Raw genomic sequence first — 22,375 nt, forward strand, 5'->3', positions numbered from 1 at the left:
GTCTTAGTTTGAACTTTTTCAAGGTTGATTTTATTTTATAAAAAGTGGAGCAATCCCGCACCTGAGTGTTTCAGTTCAATGCATTGCATGTTGTAGCTGCAGCCTACAGTACACTCAGTGCGATAGTTTTCAGACAACCTCAGTTTTCTGACATTCAATCACATACTGTTCGTTGTACTCACTTTGCTGCATAACAGTACCGTCTTACAAGTTATGTGACCTCATATTAAGTGAAGTGATACTTCTGTCCCCTTTTGGATAATTTTTTTAGTGGAAGCTATGCCGGGCACTGCAAAGTCGGCAAAGTCGTCTAAGGATTGAACGTAACTAATTATCAAGAAATATTTACGTACAGCTTTTCAAACACATCGAAAATGAAAATGTGGGTGTTGAAGTTTCAAATTATCAATATTTAGCCCCTAATCACATGCCAAACACAACGTCCGCTTACTGCGATAGCAGTCTGATTACTATGCACTCAACACGGGTCAAAAATTTGGCAACTTGACGCCCTAAATACCACTTCCGTCGTGTTAACAGTTTGAGGATAAACACAATAAAGTTTCAAAAGGTATGGCAATAAGATTTCGTAGTGCTCATTAGTCGTCCGGGGGGACTTATAGATTGGGTCATGTCTGTGCGTGTGTGCGTGCGTGCATGTGTGCGTGCATGCGTGCATGCGTCCGTTCATGCAGATATCTCAGACATGCCATTGTCAATTTCTTTCAAACTTTGCACAAGGATAGTACCCTACCCCATACAGATGCACGTCGATTTGTTTCACAATGTGATCAAATTTGGCCGTGTTAGAGGACTTTTTAGTTTACACCTCCATAGACTCCCATGTATAGGTCAGTTCTGCATAGAATCCCATGTTTTAGGCCAAGTAAAGTAAACATTTAGTTTCTCATCGTATTCATATTGCAAAAAGGATGCAGTGACACAGTTTTTAGTCCCCACGGATGAAGTCCAGGGGGGCTTATAGATTGGGTCATGTCCCTCTGTTCACGCAGATCCATTCACGCAGATATCTCAGATATTTTGACAAAATGTCACGTGACCTTGGTGACCTTTGACCTCAAATATACATATTTGTCCAAAACTCAGTAACCACAAGTGCTACACCCTTCATATATGGTATGATGGGACACCTTAAAATATGACGCCACATATTGTACCTCATTAATTATGTGCATATCTAATTTTGAGCGAGCCAATAGAGCTAGAGGTCTGATTTTTGGTATATAGGGATGACTAAGCAATACAATTTTTTTGACAAAATGTCACTTGACCTCAAATATACATATTTGTCAATAACTCAGTAACCACAAGTGCCACACCCCATGATGGGACACCTTATGACGCCACATATTGTACCTCATTAATTATGCACATATCTAATTTTGAGCGAGCCAATAGAGCTAGAGGTCTGATTTTTGGTATATAGGGATAACTTAGCAATACAGTTTTTTTGACAAAATGGCATGTGACCTCGATGACCTTTTACCTAAAATATACGTTTATGTCAATAAATACGTAACCACAAGTGCTATGTCCTTTATATTTAGTAGGATGGGAGACCTTGTGACAACTCATGCTGTCCCTAATTAATTATGCACATATCTAATTCTGGGTAAGCGAATAGAGCTAGAGGTCTGATTTTTGGCATATCGGGATAAATTAGCAATACAATTTTTTTTTTCAAAATGTCACGTGACCTCAATGACCTTTGACCTTGATTATACATATATATGCATAACTCAGTAACCACAAGTTCTATACCCTCGAATTTTGATAGGATATTAGACCTTAAGATGTCACATCTTGTACCTCATTTATTATGCGCATATGTATTTCTTGGCTGGCCAATACAGCTAGAGGTCTGATCTTTTTTCCCGATTTAGAACCATAACTTAGACATGCCTCATGTGTTTCAAATTGGGAACAACGACATAGACCTATGTGCCCATAGATCTCAACACATACACTCTCAGTGATATTCTTCTTAATGACCACATTTCCCTGCCCCATCAAGACTAATACACCTATTACAAACGGGGACTATGTCATTGTCAATGACTTGTTATTTATGAAACGGCTTTGGGCAAAATTCACTACCCTGTCCGAAAACTATCACACTGAGTGTACATGTAGCAGTGTTGGACGTCAACCTTTGACAGAACTATCATTTCCTTTGGAACACGAGGCAAATGGTGCAATTGACCACAGTTCCTCTGTGATAGAGGGACTGTGAATTGACCCATGTTCCCGTGCATTTCAGAGCAAACAAAGCCTGCAAAAAGTGATGTGTACTGTTAGGCCTATTTTGTACATGTTTTGAATGAAGAAAAACAAAGAAAGCTTGTCATCATATTGTCTGAGTCGCCATTTTGAATTGCCGTCTTCATGATTGTGTTGCTTCCTGCCGCACAAATGTTTCTCGATGAATGAGGATGTGACTTTGACTGTCATCCTTCTTGTAATGTTTATTTCCCATGCAACGTGTGGCCGTTTGTGATCTCATGAAAAGACCATGTCACTATAGCATACTAAAACATTTAGGCACGAAGTTTACATGCTCTGCATGCTGGGTGTACGTTCTGAGCAAAGGAAGCCCTTGCCTCACACCTGTACAGACATGAGATTTGCAAAGGTGTGAAAGACTGTTTTCCCGTATTAAGATAAGTCATCGGCTGAACTTCGTAAAGCCAATAAAAGTCGAGCAAGTTGGGCTAGGGGTACACGCTCACCTGTAACTTTTACTTGCCTTTTATCTGGACAAAGGGGCAATACGCAATGGAAGGCAGTGACGTAAGCTAACTTCAAGACCCAAAGAGTGATTTTACGTTTGGTTGTATGGGCATGTCATAGGCCCTTTAATGTTTACAGTACACTGTAGAATGTTATGTGGAGGAAATAACCAATAAACACCGTACATTATGCCTGCCCTCTAGAGGCAGACCTTCCTTTATGAAGTGCCACATTTGATGCCTGTTTGATTTACTGCCTGTGGAAAGCTTGACCAACACAAAATTAGGAAATGACAAATTGAAGAAGATATTCTGAAAATGTCAAATACTTCAAGGAAAAATGTACAAATATTCAGAGTAAAGTTTTAACTGACTGGTCAGTCATAATGAGGGAAAAAACAATCAATTTTTATATCAAAAGTTTTTGAGATGCGCACATTTTAACAACTACAGAAATTATTAACATTACAAATATAAAACCAAACTATTTATAGCTCACATTTGGTATTTCAGTTGATTTGTATCCCATTTGCATGTCTGTATGTATGTATGTATGTATGTATGTATGTATGTATGTCCACATCTAGACTGAAAGATTCAGTCGTGTGCGGGCATTGCGGCGCACTGCGACCTACGACCCTTTACTACGACTGAAGGCACACTGTTGAAATCCTGTTCTCCAACAAAATTTTGGTTGAACCAATCATAATACAGGAACGAGTTACTTGACAGTATGTAGGGTAACAAGACCACCCACATCGCTCACTCATTATGGTCATTATGTACGTAAATAGCCAACTTGATGAATATTCAAATTGCACTGCCATGATTTACATATTTGAGAAGTCTGTAATGTCAGTTGTTGGCAGTACTTGTTCTCTTTTGAGTTTGCCGCGGCCAAGTACGCTGTGCCTTCAGTAAAGGATCGCCGTAGGTCGCAGTGCGCCGGAGCGCCCGTACACGACTGAATCTTTCAGTCTAGTCCACATCAAAAACACCTAAACTGCAGCACCTACTGTCTAAGTATTTGGTGTGCCGGTGCACCTGGGGGTGGAGATGTGAATTTGTTCAAATGAACTTGTCAGTGTCTAAAATATGCAAATGAGTGGAAAAAAGGAAAAACCCTGCAAATTGCTAAAACTCTGTAACCTTTGGTCAGATAGGGTTGAAACTTGGTATGCAGGTTCCTTTAGGTATTCTAAATTAGGTGTTTTAAATTTAGGATGAAATTTGCATGTTTCTATTTTTTGGGTAATTTTTAGCTCATATTTGGTATGTATAAAAATACCAAAAAGAGCTTATATGGTGAGTCAATGGCGTCTGTATGTATGTACCGGGTATGTGGGTATGTATGGCCTCTACTTGGCAATCACTTAGTGAATGCCTTAAATCACAGTTATCAAAAAGGGGAATTCTCTACATCACAAAGACAAGGAGTGATCATTCTCTTGGAGAAAAAAGGAAAAGATCGTAGATATATTAAAAATTGGAGGCCAGTGTCATTACTCAATGCAGACTATAAAATTGCTACAAAATGTTTGGCTAAAAGATTACATAAAGTGTTACCAAAAATAATTCATGAGACACAGTCTGCATTTGTTAAAAATAGATACATTGGGGATGTGATAAGACTGGTTGAAAGTATTATGACATATACAGATGAGAGGAAACTACCCGGACTTCTACTAACTATAGATTTCGAGAAAGCATTTGATAGTCTGGAATGGAAATTTTTGATAAATTCATTGAAGTCTTTTAATTTTGGAGAAAGTTTCATAAAATGGATAAAATCACTGTACAGAAACATCTCCAGTTGTGTAATGAATAGAGGTACATCCACTGGGTACTTCTCATTGGGCAGAGGTGTCAGACAAGGAGACTGTATTTCTCCGGCTCTCTTTATTCTGAGTTTGGAATTGTTTTTGACTTCATTGCGTAACAATAACAATATTAGAGGTATAAATATAAATAATCAACAAATAAAAAATGCTACATTCGCAGATGACTTGACATGTTCCTTGCATGACATAAAATCTGCAAAACATCTCTTTGGTCTTCTTGAAAAATTCCATAAAGTTTCTGGTCTGAAGATCAACTATGATAAGTCTGAAGCCATGTGGCTAGGTACTATGAAAAAATCGAAGAAAACTCCCCTCCGGGTAAAATGGCCAAAAGGCCCTATAAAAATTGTTGGTGTTTATGTATCAGACGACCATGAGATAGCTGGCAAGCTGAATACTGTTGGACCAATAGAAAAACTACAAACTACCTTAAAAATGTGGAAAACTAGAGATCTCACCTTACTTGGTAAAATTCAGATAATTAAATCATTAGCCCTGTCCCAAATTCAATATATTATGAGTATGACTATGGTTCCTAAAAACAAACTAAAAGAAATTAACAAAATGTTATTTCAATTTCTATGGAAAGGTCCAGATAAGGTTGCCAGGTACAAAATGGAGGACTAAGAATGCCAAATATTTTTGCAATGTATAATGCCACAAGAATAGATTGGATCAGAAGGTATTTTAATGAACAAAATAACCACCCATGGAAACTATTTTTTACTAGTTTACTAAAACCAGTTGGAGGTTTAAAGTTATTACTGAAATGTAATTTTAAAGTAGAATTACTGCCATTGAAAATCACTGGTTTCTTTTACAGTATGTTGAAAACATGGGAAGAGTTGAATTTGAAAAAACCACACTGTGAAAATAATTTGAATCCAAGAAAAACTATTTTATGGAACAATAAGGACATTTTGATTGGAAAACGTTCTATTTTTTACCAGGATTTTGTAGATGCAGGAATCCTATATTTAGAACAATTGTACAACGAAAATGGCCAAAAGCGGGACTGGGATTCTGTACACAATAATGGTATCCCTCAATCATCCATTTTGAAATGGTTTGGACTAAAAAGTGTTATCCCAGCCAACATACAAGTGAATCAGCAAAGTACAGCTGATGATGAAGATAAAGTAAAAATTGTATCGAAACACAGGTCAATCAGTGTGGAACTGTGTAATATAAAAGTAATCACACAGCTGATTAATGACATTAATTTTATACCACCAAAATCAGAACTGTATTTTGAACATGAATTTAAAATCAATGTTACTAACTGGAACGAAATTTATCATCTTCCATTTAAGTAACTATCGACTGTAAGTTGAGAGAATTTCAGTTTAAAATTTTACACAATATCCTGTATACGAATGCTAGACAGAGTAAAATGAACATACCCACAGTTGATAATGCTCTTTGTTCTTTCTGCAAGAACAAAGAAGAAACTTTACTCCATATTTTACATGATTGTCAACATGTGCAACTATTTTGGGAAGCATTTTTCATGTTATGGGGACAAAAATTAAAATTGAGAGTAAGACCAAAAATATGGCAGATCATACTAGGTGATCCCAAACTTTCTAGTATTGTGTATTTCCTACTGCTTATTGGTAAAAGGTACATTTATATTTGTCGTTGTAAAAAGACGTTGCCTAACTTTACAGCATACAAAAGATTTGTGAACTCTATACAAAAAACTGAGTATCACATTGCCTTGAGAAAAGATAAAATTTTTGCCCATAATAAAAGTGGAGAATTTACAGTACTAATATCCACCAAGACCCTAGCACAACAGACATACACAATAATGATGTATGATCACTACTTTATTGATTTCTGTAATGTCTTTTTTTTTTTTTCTTCTCAGATTTAATGAGACATGTATTTGAAAATTTTTGATAACTCCAATAAAAACGTTAAAAAAAAATAAATAAAAAATGTGGGTATGTATGTGCGGATGTATGTCCGTCACACGCAAAGGCTCCCATACCGCCAAAGCTACCATCTCAGTATTTGGTGTACAGGTAGATGCAGGGGGTGAGATGTGACGATGTTCAACTGAACATGTCAGTGTCAAAAATATGCAAATGAGGTAAGAAAAACGGGAAATCCTGCAAATGTGCAGGAGTGGTGGCAGTATTACAGCCCACACATCTGAGTAAGAGGTTTTTGACCTTTAACCTATTTGTATGCAGGGTACCTATTATGTTTTGGAGTGGTGGCAGTAACTGAAACAGCTTATTAGTCATTTCCTGTCATTGTTTATCAACTGTGACATATTAACAGACCTGCTCAAACCATGGATGTCTATTTTTGTACATCCTTGGTTGAAACATTGTCTGCTATGCATGTTGCTAAAGTTGACCTCCAGTACCTAAAGTTTCAGACCTTATTTACTTTTGTCATTCTTGTTTTTCTGGTTTAAATATTTAGTTCCAGAGACCAGCTCTGGAACTGTTAGTTTTTGCCCACTTTCCTTCTTTCTTTCCTTCTTTCTTTCTTTCTTTCTTTCTTTCTCTATTTCCGGTATTACTACCATAGAACATGCTATACACCAATTTTACCTTAATTACCCAGAATGCATTGCGACACACTTATGACGTCATCGCTCAGCTCGGATGGGTTTTACAGGCATTTCTTGTTTGTTTATTTATTTATTTTTTATTTGGCATTGCTCAACTATCATATTGCGTTCAGTTATTAATAATTCTAGCTTTCTTTCGCTTTGTTTTTTGTTGCTTTTTGATTTTATTTTTCTCTAAATACTCGCCGTACGTGGCTATACTGTTTCGCCCGAATGCTCATGAGACAACAATGGCGGTGGATTGATCGCTTCGCTCGCACAGAGAGAGAAAAGTAGGGTTTCCATAAGTTTACAAGCGCGGCTGGGCACATCGTGTACCTAGGCGAGGTGGGTGTGCTCAAAAACGATGATCAATGCAAAATTTGGACTCAAAATCGGCTGTTTGGACGGAGAAACTGCCCGCCGTATTTCTGAGGAGCCACCAGCGGTTTTTCCTATATCAGTCTGCGGGGCTGTGGTGGGAGGCCGTTTAACGCCGGTAACACACAGCCCTGCCATGCAGAGCTAGGCATTCATAGTGAATGTACTGTCTGTCACGCACCGGCATGCGTTGACTGCACGTAAAAGCAACTCAACTTTCCAAGATCAAACGGTCAGTATCTTGTGAAAACAGCGACATAGCAATGAAAATTGTTTTAGTCTGTGCTTTTAATCAAATGACCAGATATATATACCAAGTTTTGCCAATTTTTATCAAGGCAAATCAGATATATATCCCTAATAAGGAAAGTTCATTAAATATGCAAATTATCCATTATCTTTTATGTTACCCCCTCAAACCTTTCACAGCTGATTTATCTTGATGTGGTCAACATTTGTAGCGAATCTCATCAAATTGTGTGCAGTTGTTGTCAATATATATCCGTTTTTTTTCTAAAATCATTAATTATGCAAATGAGCAAAAAGTAAGCAAGCCACATCCACCAAAAACTAATCAGTTCTTGCCATTTGCAAACTGAATCTATGTTCCAAATTTGATTCTGATCTGATGAGCCGTTTTTGAGATATTGAGTACACAGACAGACACACAGACAGACAGACATCGCTGCGACATATGCTCACGTGTGTCAACACGTGAGCAAAAAATGCATGTGGCTCAATTTCAACGGCCTTGGTCCGATGTTTCCTCTCGTCTGATCATCGTCGTAAATCACACGCCTCTTTACGGCAACAAGTCAGCGCTACCCGTCAAGCGATTGATTTTTGCGTAGGTCAGCAGAGCGAAAATTATTGCTCTGGCTCGCGAGAATGTCGTCTGATAAACATTTCCGTGCGTTGTCGCCCCCCGTATGTATCTGTTGCGTTTTTACTGTACATGTAGGCATTTGTAATCTGTGTACTGTAATTCCCCGGACTGCCTTGCTTTTAGTTGTATTATGGTGTTTACTGCTATCAGCCCTGAATATTAAAATCCAAAGCACTCGTTCATTCTGCACCTATCTTTGTCACACATTCTCTTGTTTCTTCCACTGCTCTGGTCTCTGGAACTTCTCTTTTGCTTGCAAATGCTTTCTAGTTCTTGTTGTTTTTCTGATTGTACTGTGCAGAAATCATTGTCATAACATCAACGTAGAATTTTCCTGCACTTAACAGATAGAAACAACACTTATTGTTTATCTTTGGTATGTACCAATTCTGATCAAATTTGAGCGACACCGTATAATTGCAGTATTTTTTTCAGTTTTTAGTCAAAAATCTTTTTCTCTCATGAAACCACTCATCCGATTGCTTTGAAAGTGAGTATACACGTTCTTTAGGATGACCTCAGTCAACTTTATACAAATTGAATTGAAATTTTCATATTTGTAATTTTGGGGCAATTTTCCGAATTTTTGGTCAAAATTTTTTTTATTCAAAAACTAATAATCTGATAGCGCTGATATTTGGTATACAGGTTCCTAAGGTTGATCAAAATCAGATTTACGAATATCGTGAAGATATCTTGAATTTTGTATTTTTGCTGAATTTTTTGTTTTTTTTTTCTCATTTTAAGTAAACTTTCTTCCTCTCTGAAACTGCCAGCCCCATTGCTCTCAAATTTGGATTGGATGTTTGCAAGGGTTTTACCTTCTAATTGTTGAAATTACGACAAAATTGGAATTCTTACTGTTTTGGGGCAAGTTTTGTCATTTTTGGTCAAAAAATCTTAAAAAATATTTTCTTTTTAAAGCCCCTGGACAGACAGTTTTTATATTTGGTGTGCAGATGTCCAGGGATGACAATAGTTAGATATGTGGAAGTTGTCCTGAACTATACAAATTTGTATTTTTTGAGACAATTTTGTCATTTTTGGTCAAGAAAACTTGTTCCCAAAATTACTTGATTGATAGCTTTGTAATTTGGTACAAAAGTCCCGAGGGATGTTATAAGATAAATTTTCTGCTCAAAGTGTTGGGAAACCCCTAAATTTTTATATTTTGGTAATTTTCTCAGTTTGTGACCTTAAGGTGAAGTACTACGAATTACGTCAAAATTAGGTTGTGGTGTCATTTTCTTGAAACTTTGCACAAATATTCTTGGAAGTTGTGCAAGTGCAAAAATCAAATAAAAAATGGGGGTCACCATGTTCGTTTCCATTGAAACGGACGTTAAAATGGCGTTGTTATAGTCCGTGGGCTAGAGGGGGTCTACGTGCACCCCCCCCACAGGATAACAAACCTGTATTTTTCAGAACCCTTGGGATCCCTAGAATACGAAATGGAATTTTAACAGGAAAAATATAGGGACGCAATAGCTGTTATGGTCATGTTTTGAAGGGTACCGCAAAATCACGATTTTCCAAGCCAAATGCATTTTCGTCAAATCTGTCTTCTTGTAAGTCATGTGCTGAGCTCATTTTTTAACATAACCTCACTTGTTTGGTATCATTAGAAAGGAAATTTATTCTTCTTTAAGATGACATATTGCATTATGCAATATCTTCTACAGTTTTTGTCAAATATAACCAAAACTTACCCCTTACCCCAAAATTTAACATTGCAAATTACAGTAAAACTCAAATTCTACCAATTTTTTTAGCTAGGCATAATAAAATATGCATTGCTTTGTCTGAAATCTGTTTTATTTGATACAGGGACATGTCAGAAATATGAAATAGACTTTTAACAGAAAAAATATTGGGAATCTACAGCTGTAACAGTCATATTTTGAAGGGTACCGCAAAATAACAGTGTTGCAGATTTGCATGCATTTTTGTTAAAACTGTCTTCTTATAAGTTATCTGCTGAGCTTGTTTTTGGATATAACCTGGCTTGTTAGGTATCATTAGAAAGATAATTTACTAATCTTTGAAATGACATATTGTAACATGCAATATCGTGTGTAGTTTTCATGATATGTAACCAAAACTTACCCCATACCCCAAAGTTTACATTGAAAATTCAGTCATAGCTAAAACCAAATTCTACCATTTTTTTAGCTTGACACAAAAAATCTGGCCGTTTTTGCTATGAAATCTGTTTTATTTGGTACAGAGACATGTCAGAAATATGAAATAGACTTTTAACAGAAAAAATATTGGGAATCTACAGCTGTAACAGTCATATTTTGAAGGGTACCGCAAAGTAACAGTGTTGCAGATTTGCATGCATTTTTGTTTAATTTGTCTTCCTATAAGTTATCTGCTGAGCTTGTTTTGAATATAACCTGGCTTGTTAGGTATCATTAGAAAGATAATTTACTAATCTTTGAAATGACATATTGTAACATGCAATATCGTGTGTAGTTTTCATGATATGTAACCAAAACTTACCCCATACCCCAAAGTTTACATTGAAAATTTCAGTCATAGCTAAAACCAAATTCTACCATTTTTTTAGCTTGACACAAAAAATCTGGCCGTTTTTGCTATGAAATCTGTTTTATTTGGTACAGAGACATGTCAGAAATATGAAATAGACTTTTAACAGAAAAAATATTGGGAATCTACAGCTGTAACAGTCATATTTTGAAGGGTACCGCAAAATAACAGTGTTGCTGATTTGCATGCATTTTTGTTAAAACTGTCTTCTTATAAGTTATCTGCTGAGCCTGTTTTTGGATATAACCTGGCTTGTTAGGTATCATTAGAAAGATAATTTACTAATCTTTAGAATGATATATTGTAACATGCAATATCTTGTGTAGTTTTCATGATATGTAACCAAAACTTACCCCATACCCCAAAGTTTACATTGAAAAATTCAGTCATAGCTAAAACCAAATTCTACCATTTTTTTAGCTTGACACAAAAAATATGGCCGTTTTTGCTATGAAATCTATTTTATTTGGTACAGGAACATATCAAAAATATGAAATAGACTTTTAACAGAAAAAATATTGGGAATCTACAGCTGTAACAGTCAGATTTTGAAGGGTACAGGAAAATCTCAGTATTCCTGACTTGTGTGCATTTTTGTTGAATCTAACGTCTTTTAAGTCATCTGCTGAGCTTCTTATAGAATATAATGTAAGTTCTTAGATATCATTAGTAAGATTATTTACTAGTCTTTAAAATGACATATTGTAACATGCAATATCTTGTACAGATTTTTATGAAATATGACTAAACTTACCCCATACCCCAAATTTACATCGAAAACTACTGTCATAGCTACTGTCAAATTCAAGCAATTTTTTACGCAGACATAAAAAATTAGACAATTTTTTGTATGAAATCTGTTTTATTTTGTATTTTGCCATATCAGAAATATGAAATGAACTTTTAACAGAAAAAATATTAGGATTCTATAGCTGTAACAGCTGTATTTTTTAAGGGTACAGCAAAATCTCAGTATTCCTGATTCGTATGCGTTTTTGTTAAATCTGTCATCTTATAAGTCGTCTACTAAGCTTGTTATTGATTATAACTGGGTTTGTTTAGTATCATTGAAAAGGTAATTAATATTCTTTACAATGACATATTGTAACAGGCAATATCTTGTATATTTTTCATGGAATATGACCAAAACGTACCCCATACCCCAAGGTTTATATTGAAAGTACTGTCATAGATAACGTGATCAAATTCCGTGAATTTTTAGCTAGACATGATAAAATAGCTCTGTTTCGGTATTAAATCTGTTGTATATGGTACTGGGTCATGTCAGAAATGTGAAATAGACTTTTAACAGAAAAAATATTTGGACTGTATGGTTGTAACAGCCATATTTTGAAGGGAAATGCAAAATCGCAGTACCGCAAACTGGCACCTTTTTTGTTAAATTCTTCTTCTTGTAAGTCATCTGCTGAACTTATTTTGTGACACAACCTGGCTTGTGAGGTATCATTAGTAGGGCAATTTATTTTTCTTTAAGATGACATATTGTCATATACAATGTCATTCATAGTTTTCCTGGAATATGGTCAAACTTTACCCCATACCCAAAAAGTTCAAATCGCAAATTACGGCTTATCTTAAATTCTACCATTTTTGCTGCACATAATGCAAAAGGCAATTCTTGTTTAAAATCTGATTTATTTGTTACAAAAGTATGTCACAAGTATAAAATTAACTTATAACGGGAAGATGATACAATTTAGTAGCCATTTGGATCATTTTTGGAGGGGGAACCCATATATTGCAAATGTATGTGTTTCGGCAAATTTGCCCTGATACCTGGGTACCCTTCCAAATATGATCCAAAAGGCTACAAAATCATATTATGTTCCTGTTAAAAGTTAGTTTCATATTTGTGACATACTTTTTTAACAAAATCACAGATTTCATAGATTGCATACAAGCATTGCCTTTGGTATATAAAGTTAATAAATTGTAAAAAAAGGTAGAGTTTCAGATTTGCAGTAATTTGCTGTGTAAACCTTGGGGTATGGGGTAAGTTTTGGTCCTATTTCATGAAACCTAAACAAGACATTGCATATTACGATATGTCATTTTAAAGACTAGTAAATTACCTTTCTATTGATACCTAACAAGCCAGGTTATGTCAAAAATCAAGCTCAGCAGATGACTTATAAGAAGACACATTTAACAAAAAAGCAAGCGAGTTGGCAATACTGTGATTTTGCGAGACCCTTCAAAATATGACTGTTACAGCTGTAGAGTCCCAATATATTTTCTGTTAAAAGTCTATTTCATATTTCTGACATTCCTCAGTACCAAATAAAAAGATTTCATATAAAGCATTGCCTTATTTGTTATGTCTAGCTAGAAAATTGGTAGAATTTGACGATAGCTACGAAAGTAATTTTCGATATAAACTTTGTGGTATGGGGTAAGTTTTCGTCATATTCCATGAAAATTATATCAGACATGGCATATAACAATATGTCATTTAGAACAGTAGTAAATTAGCTTTTTAATGATACCAAATAAACATGGTTATGTAATAAAATAAGCGCAGCAGAAGACCTACAATGGGACAAAGTTAACAAAAGCACATATGAGTCTGCACTGCTGTGATTTTGCAGTACTCCACAGAATATGCCTGTTACAGCCATAGAATACCAATATTCTTTCTGTTAAAAGTCTATTTCATATTTCTGACATGTTTCTGTACCAAATAAAATATATTTAATAGCAAAAATGGCCAGATGTTATATGTCTAGGTAAAAAAATGGTAGAATTTGGTTTTAGCTATGACTGAAATTTTCAATGTAAACTTTGGGGTATGGGGTAAGTTTTGGTTATATATCATGAAAACTACACAAGATATTGCATGTTAAAATATGTCATTCTAACGATTAGTAAATTATCTTTCTAATGATACCAAACAAGCCAGGTTATATCCAAAAACAAGCTCAGCAGATAACTTATAGGAAGACAAATTAAACAAAAATGCATGCAAATCTGCAACACTGTTATTTTGCGGTACCCTTCAAAATATGACTGTTACAGCTGTAGATTCCCAATATTTTTTCTGTTAAAAGTCAATTTCATGTTTCTGATATATCTCTGTACCAAATAAAACAGATTTAATAGCAAAAACGGCCATATTTTTTTGTGTCAAGCTAAAAAAATGGTAGAATTTGGTTTTAGCTATGACTGAAATTTTCAATGTAAACTTTGGGGTATGGGGTAAGTTTTGGTTATATATCATGAAAACTACACACGATATTGCATGTTACAATATGTCATTCTAAACATTAGTAAATTATCTTTCTAATGATACCTAACAAGCCAGGTTATATTCAAAAACTAGCTCAGCAGATAACTTATAGGAAGACAAATTAAACAAAAATGCATGCAAATCTGCAACACTGTTACTTTGCGGTACCCTTCAAAATATGACTGTTACAGCTGTAGATTCCCAATATTTTTTCTGTTAAAAGTCTATTTCATGTTTCTGATATATCTCTGTACCAAATAAAACAGATTTAATAGCAAAAACGGCCATATTTTTTGTGTCAAGCTAAAAAAATGGTAGAATTTGGTTTTAGCTATGACTGAAATTTTCAATGTAAACTTTGGGGTATGGGGTAAGTTTTGGTTATATATCATGAAAACTACACACGATATTGCATGTTACAATATGTCATTCTACACATTAGTAAATTATCTTTCTAATGATACCTAACAAGCCAGGTTATATTCAAAAACTAGCTCAGCAATAACTTATAGGAAGACAAATTAAACAAAAATGCATGCAAATCTGCAACACTGTTACTTTGCGGTACCCTTCAAAATATGACTGTTACAGCTGTAGATTCCCAATATTTTTTCTGTTAAAAGTCTATTTCATATTTCTGACATGTCTCTGTACCAAATAAAACAGATTTCATAGCAAAAACGGCCAGATTTTTTGTGTCAAGCTAAAAAAATGGTAGAATTTGGTTTTAGCTATGACTGAAATTTTCAATGTAAACTTTGGGGTATGGGGTAAGTTTTGGTTACATATCATGAAAACTACACACGATATTGCATGTTACAATATGTCATTTCAAAGATTAGTAAATTATCTTTCTAATGATACCTAACAAGCCAGGTTATATCCAAAAACAAGCTCAGCAGATAACTTATAAGAAGACAGTTTTAACAAAAATGCATGCAAATCTGCAACACTGTTATTTTGCGGTACCCTTCAAAATATGACTGTTACAGCTGTAGATTCCCAATATTTTTCTGTTAAAAGTCTATTTCATATTTCTGACATGTCCCTGTATCAAATAAAACAGATTTCAGACAAAGCAATGCATATTTTATTATGCCCAGCTAAAAAATTGGTAGAATTTGAGTTTTACTGTAATTTGCAATGTTAAATTTTGGGGTAAGGGGTAAGTTTTGGTTATATTTGACAAAAACTGTAGAAGATATTGCATAATGCAATATGTCATCTTAAAGAAGAATAAATTTCCTTTCTAATGATACCAAACAAGTGAGGTTATGTTAAAAAATGAGCTCAGCACATGACTTACAAGAAGACAGATTTGACGAAAATGCATTTGGCTTGGAAAATCGTGATTTTGCGGTACCCTTCAAAACATGACCATAACAGCTATTGCGTCCCTATATTTTTCCTGTTAAAATTCCATTTCGTATTCTAGGGATCCCAAGGGTTCTGAAAAATACAGGTTTGTTATCCTGTGGGGGGGTGCACGTAGACCCCCTCTAGCCCACGGACTATTAGAAATAAATAAAAATGATATAATTCACTTAAACTAAAGAAAGCAATTATAAAACGCTTAGCAAATGGGTTAATTTTAATAAATACCAAGAATTAAGATCCATATCTATCGAATGTATAGTTTTCATGATGTTTGTAAAGAAATTTTAACATAAGTATCGATTACAAAGCGACGATATCGAAATTATATCACTACATAATTTTCGAACTTTCTTCCTGTCGCTTTGAATGGTGTCATTTTGACCAAACTTGGCGAATAAAATCCTGACATAATACCATTTAGTTTACACTTTTAATAAAAGGGTGTCACCACGCTACTTTTTACAATATCTCCAGGTGAATTGTAATATGCGCTATGTAAATGGGAGAGAAATGTTAATTTTGCGCTCATATTGAATAAAAACCATCTTCCTAGGAGGTCAAAATATGACAAGGTTAAAGGTCACATGTATTTCTAAGAGACTGGGTCAAAAAATTAGGTAAAAGCGCAATTTCAACAATGACAGGTGATGTTAAATACATGCGCTACAAAATAACCCATTTGCGGCAGGCTTGAGTTAATCTGCGCAGAAATGTTCTAAAGCGTGTGCGCGTCCGAATTCGTCGCCCTTTACCTTAAATGACCTACACCAACCCAGGATATGTTGTGAGACAGTTTCAAAGGCTGAGATCATAATTTTGTCATAGTTGGTATCCAGAAAACAAAGCTTAGGTAAAATTTTTCATTGGAAACCAATTTTTGCAACTTTTACATGTCATACACACAAGAACTGATGAGAAATTTGGATCCAGGATAATTCCAGATGTCGTAATCACCGCCCACACTGTGGAAGGCATTTCACTATCTGTAACTAATTTAAGTGCTGTTTACATTCGAATGAGAGCTCTCATAGCATGAATTAAAACATCCCCAAGGTTGCAAACACATTTCCTGCCAGCTGGTCTTATGTAAACATGGTTAACCAAGGGGTGGAACATTTGATATTCAGGAGGGGATGGGGTCTAGGAGATTGATGAGGTAGCATTACTTTTTACCAGATCTTTTGTACATTTTTTCCACTCTTTATTTTTTCCCCACTCTCCCACCTCCTCTTTTTGTCAAGCCTTCTCTGGCTAATTTTGTTTGTTGACATTTGCTTATGTATGTAGTATCTGCTTGTCCCATTGCTATAGAAGTTGATTTGCATGTTCCTAAAGATGACATCCAGTACCTTAGTTACAGACCTTATTTGCTTTTGTCATTCTTGTTTTTCTGGTTTAAATATTTCTTGATTTTACCAATTCAAACCGAATGTGAGCACACTGTCCTTGATGGTATTTTTTCAGGTGCCATGGACTGGTTAACTGACTGGTCAGCCCGAAAAAAACAATGAAAATGTTTATGATCAAAAGTTTTTGAGATGGGCACATTTTAACAAATACAGAAATTATTAACATTATAAATATAAGACCAAACTATTTTTAGCTACTATAGACTATAGTCTATAGAAGCTATTGGGATGGGTATCCGTCCGGCGTCCGTCGTCAGTCTGTATGTATGTATGTATGTATGTATGTATGTCCGTTTGTGAGGCGTTTGTCCACTCAAATATCTTGAGAACCGCAGTACTTACTGATTTGATATTTGTTGTGTAGATGAAAAATATGATTTTGAGAAACTTTTTTTTTCAATTTTTTGATATTGTTGAAAATAGGCAAATTAATGCCAAAAAAGGCATTTTTGGTAAAAAATCTTCTTCTTCATAACCGCTGGTCAGACAGCTTTGTTATTTGGTATACAGGTCCTTAGGGATAACCCAACTTAGATTTGTTCAAATTGTGATGAAATATGCAAATGTGTATTTTTAAGGAATTTTTTGTCATTTTTGGTCAAAATTTGACTTACATTGTATGTAATTCTTGTACTGTATAAACCCTATCAATTCACCCAGAAAAAAATAATTAATATGATTTTAAATAATTGAATTAATTAGGAAATCATCAAAGCCAAAATAATTTTACTGTAGAATTATCAGAAAGCTAAACTTTTTTTGACAGTTCATAGTGAAATGCTTACCATCTTGGAGGATTAAAACATGTAAAGGCAACTTTCCTGAATCCCAACTTTGACATATTCTGAACCGTCATTTATTGTGCCCTGTATGTTATCTAAAAGAAATTGCTCATAATAGTTTGTCATGATAGGGTGGTCAAATAAATAGAGACAGAGAAAGTTCTAATTTCCATTTATGGGTGACTTGGTAAGGATAAAACAAAATTACTTTTTGAGGAAAAAAATAGAGTGGTCAATTAAGAGAGTGGTCAAAGTGATAGGGTTTTTATGGTAAAGCTGGGCTGTAAGATTCCTCATGTGCTATTTATAGCAATTATGCAATCTGTGTAAACAGTGCAATGAAAGCGTTACATGATTCCTTATAATGCTTTCGATGACCTTGAACTTCTTAAGTTTCAAACATTTGTCTCTTCAGTGTGCTTTCTCTGAATACGTAGTCTCAACTTATTCAACAGAACTTACTTACAATGTTGATTTGAAAGTTAAAATGTGCTTGGTTAATAGGATGAAAATACTGATAAAAGATAACCAGTTTAAGATTCTTTATATCCACCTTCTTCATCAATACATGTGTCACAAAAGGTTATTCTCTACATAACACAGCAGAGCTCTGTCAACTGTTGAGTCGCTTGTTTTTTCAAAACTGCTGGTCAGACAGCTTTAATATTTGGTTTACAAGTCCGTAGGATGACATTAGTGAGATAATTTCATACAGTCAGGAAATATTTAATTTTATTTCCATGTCTATAGTAGCTTCAGGGACTTTGGCCCTATGTTTTCAGGGATTGGACAGGTTTGAAATGAGGGGTGAGAGACAAAGGCACTCCTATTGCTGCATGTGGATGCAGCCACACCATTCCATTGACAGCATACTTATTCACAGTGTTGTGTTCAAGTTCCATATTGTACTGACTGTCATACAAGGACAACAAAAGCAAATCAAATCAAATAAGAAAAGAATCAATGCTGTTGTGTGGATTTGCTGAACATGGCTGATTTTAATATTTTGCCCTATATATTTGGTATCAAGCAAAGGCATATTTTGAAGTAAAGTCAAAATTAATACAACATTGCTGATAATATATGTTACCTTTTCTGCATGAACTTTTCTTTTTTAAATCATAGTATAGTAGTACTTCAAACAGATTAACAATTATTTTTATGTCAACCCAAAATTTTATATCACAAAGAATGTTATTCTGCCAAAATTTTTATTTTTCAGTCATTTTATAAATTTTGCACTGCACAAGATGATTGAACAAACTGCAATGTTTGAATATGTTAAACTCAAGGAATAAAAATCCTTTGGTCACAGATTAAATTATTTTTTGAAAAGAAATTACTTTTAAATACTTTTAGCATATATTCTTTACAGGGTCATGTATTTCAAGGGAAATATGCCTAATTAAAAACAGTAATTTAATCACTTTTAATTTTCTTTTCAATACTATGTCTTATCACCCGTAATGTTTTACAAACACAAGACCAGATAAGCATTTTTCATCATTTTCATTGGACTCTGGAAATTCCATTTAAAATAGTGACTTGGTATACATGTACATAGACGCCAGTGTGTGTTTTTCATATGCACTCAGGTCAGCAGGGAAGTGCGTCATTTCTATTTCTGGATTGTTATTCTTATTTCTGAATTATTTAACTTCTTTCCACATTGAACTATCTCTAGGCAGTTTATACTGTAGCTTAGAATTTTTCTGATTGATATATGTAATCAGCCTTGTGGGTTCTTTTAGTCCATATCCCACCTCATGCCCCTACGTCATCAACTATTTGCCAACAGCTCCATGCCAACAACCAATTACTTGACATGGCCACACATTAGAGAAGCTACAGCATTATTGACGGTATTTTTTCTCTTGTTGCAGGGACAGAACCTGATCCTGAATATGAATGATCATGGATTTGTGGTAAAGATTAATTTGTGTATCTGATGTAATTTACAGGCATGATTCACTTACCGGTACAATCATAATTCATATTCAAACTTGATGAATTTTTCATCAACAATCACAATAGCGCTGATCACAATTTCAGGTTACTTTCTAGATAAAGCTGCACGTGTGCGTCATCAGACACAACTGCTTGAAATTTAGACAAATTTTACTGTTGCATGCATGGCTGTTGTTACAGCTTGTACATGTGTAGCTGGAGCCATAAATTAGTGTGACTTTTAGCAACCATGGTAACACAAGCAGCATTTGTTTCGTTGTTCATGCAGAAAATGTAGACAAATATTTATTTATGCATATTAATAAAAGAAAAAATGACGTCATTTGCTTTCAGTGCTATTAAAGCCTTTCAGATTAATTTCAAAAATTCTGAAATCCATTTAGAATTGTTGATTACCACAAGAAACTTTGACAATATCAACTTAATTTCACCTGCATAATAAATAATGTAATTGTTGATAAAACTATCCATTGATTGCATTATATGCCTCACACTGAAGTCATTCTCAACGGGAGAAATCTATCAATCTGAGGAATCATGTGATTTAAAGCTCCCATGTAGTCATGTGTATATGACGATTGGAGCTTGTCTGATTGGTGAAAAAATCCTGTATATGAATGTATGTATAGACCTGTCAAAATGGGAAATTTTCAAGGAAATTTTCATATTTGTAATTTCGGGGCAATTTTTCCAATTTTTGGTTAAAAACTTGTATACAAGTTTGCAAGGCTGATCAAAATGTGTATCCAAATTCAAATGAAATTTGCAATTTTGTATCTGACTATGAATACCATGAACTCAGTTCCATAGAAGGTATTAAATATCTTACCTCACTCACTCTGGCTTGCCAAATGTAATCAAATGTGGGCAGTGTCATTCATGCTCATGTTTCATACATTTGTTAACTTGTTTTGATAACTATATAGGAACAACAGTGACATTTGCATTTACCATAGATAAAGCTTTTAAATTTTATATATTTTCATGCATTTAAATATTTTCAATCTTGTATTTTTCTTGTATTTTGTTTTCTTTCCTCTAATTTTGAGAAAATGATATTCAAATTAAGCACAAAGAAAAAGCACTGAAATAAGGGAATGGAAGTAACATTCCAACAGTCATGATCACTTGCACAGGTTTATTATTTTTTGTTTTGTATTTTAGGTTTGTGCATTCAACCGTACAGTAGAAAAAGTTGATCGTTTCTTAGCCAATGAAGCAAAGGGAACTAAAATTGTCGGTGCTCACTCCTTGAAAGAAATGGTGTCCAAACTGAAGAAACCACGTCGGGTGATGATGTTAGTCAAAGCCGGGCAGGCAGTGGACAGTTTCATTGACCAATTAGTGAGTTAAATTACGCAACCAAGCTCTTTAAAGACACATAAATAATATGAAATGATATTTAATTATCTACCCATGAGCAATGGAATATTATTACTATTCCCTTTGTTCATGGATTCCAAGCAAGATATAATATAGAACATTTGAACAGATTCTTGCATTGAAAGTATGTTCTCGATTGAAATATTTGTCAACATCTTTGAAGAACAAATGTACTTTAACATTAAGCTTTTACCACAAAGAGTTCGAGTGGTCCCCATGATCTTTCACACCAAATATCACAGCAGCATGGGAAGTGACTCTTGAAAAAAGTTGCCAAAAATGACAACATTTCTGAAAAATTACTTCAATGTTTATTTCATTATGATTTGAATAAGTATATCTGAGAACATCTGTAGGGACTGGCAAATCAAATTTTAAAGTGATACAGTGAACAGTGTTCTCCCTAGGCCCTTCAAGCATCACGTCTCCGTGACGCTAGCCTTGATCGCCGTGACGCTTGCTACAATCGCTTCAGATTTTTCCCGACACCCTTGATTGACAGCCCCGCTTGACAGCTCAGTGTATTCATTGGCATGGGACATCAGCCAAAAATAGCCTTATCAACATAGTTTTTAGTCCTGAATAGACTTTTTCATGTCGATTGACAAGTTTACATTAATCAATTGGCACGTACATACCGGTAGGTGTTGAAAAAAACCTGCCGAGCAGCACATCGGTAGCCGCGACTTTCATCATGTTGATCGAGCGCCGTGTCAATGGCCGTTTAACAAGTTACCATGCACATGTGGGGGATTACAGTGACGCCGTGAAAATGCCGGCGGTCAATGCTATTGGTCAAAATGGCGACCCTCAAAAGAGGTTTATAAGGTGACTATATCTGATGACAGTTAGTGTACATGAAATCTCCATGTCAGTATTACGAATGTGAATTTGTGTTTTAATTATTTTTCTGTTCTTGTTGTTGAGACAAACGGTGAAATTATCAGAGCGGGAGAAGGGCCGAGTTCATGGGCTGGGCACGTTACATGTGCGTCATATTACGCTACACTGACTTGACCTAGTTTCTCGATGTTGGGGTCACAGTCAATTTACAAGTTTTTTGGCTAATCGTGCAATCGTTCTTTTGCATTCTTGTCATCTTTTTTTTATTTTGCGCAAATTATGTAAAAATATGAGTTTGGAGTAACTTTTTGGTCGCGAAATGATGTCTACAGTGCCGTGTGACGTAAACAGGTCAGGCGATTTCCAAGATGGCGGTCGATGTGTGG

The 22,375-nt window shown here is 34.9% G+C and overlaps 1 protein-coding gene across 2 annotated transcripts in view; it reads left to right on the forward strand.

The window, feature by feature from the left end:
* The window catches only part of LOC139137833 (6-phosphogluconate dehydrogenase, decarboxylating-like), a 258,052-nt gene that overhangs the window by 25,057 nt on the left and 210,620 nt on the right, over window positions 1–22,375 (forward strand). For both annotated transcript variants that reach the window (XM_070706117.1, XM_070706116.1), the window contains exons 3-4: window positions 19,679–19,720; window positions 20,928–21,107. In XM_070706117.1, coding sequence (XP_070562218.1) covers window positions 19,679–19,720; window positions 20,928–21,107 — 222 coding nt within the window. The remainder of the gene's footprint in view (window positions 1–19,678; window positions 19,721–20,927; window positions 21,108–22,375) is intronic.

The sequence above is a fragment of the Ptychodera flava genome, chromosome 7, assembly GCF_041260155.1.
Source record: "Ptychodera flava strain L36383 chromosome 7, AS_Pfla_20210202, whole genome shotgun sequence".
Taxonomy (NCBI): Eukaryota; Metazoa; Hemichordata; class Enteropneusta; family Ptychoderidae; genus Ptychodera; species Ptychodera flava.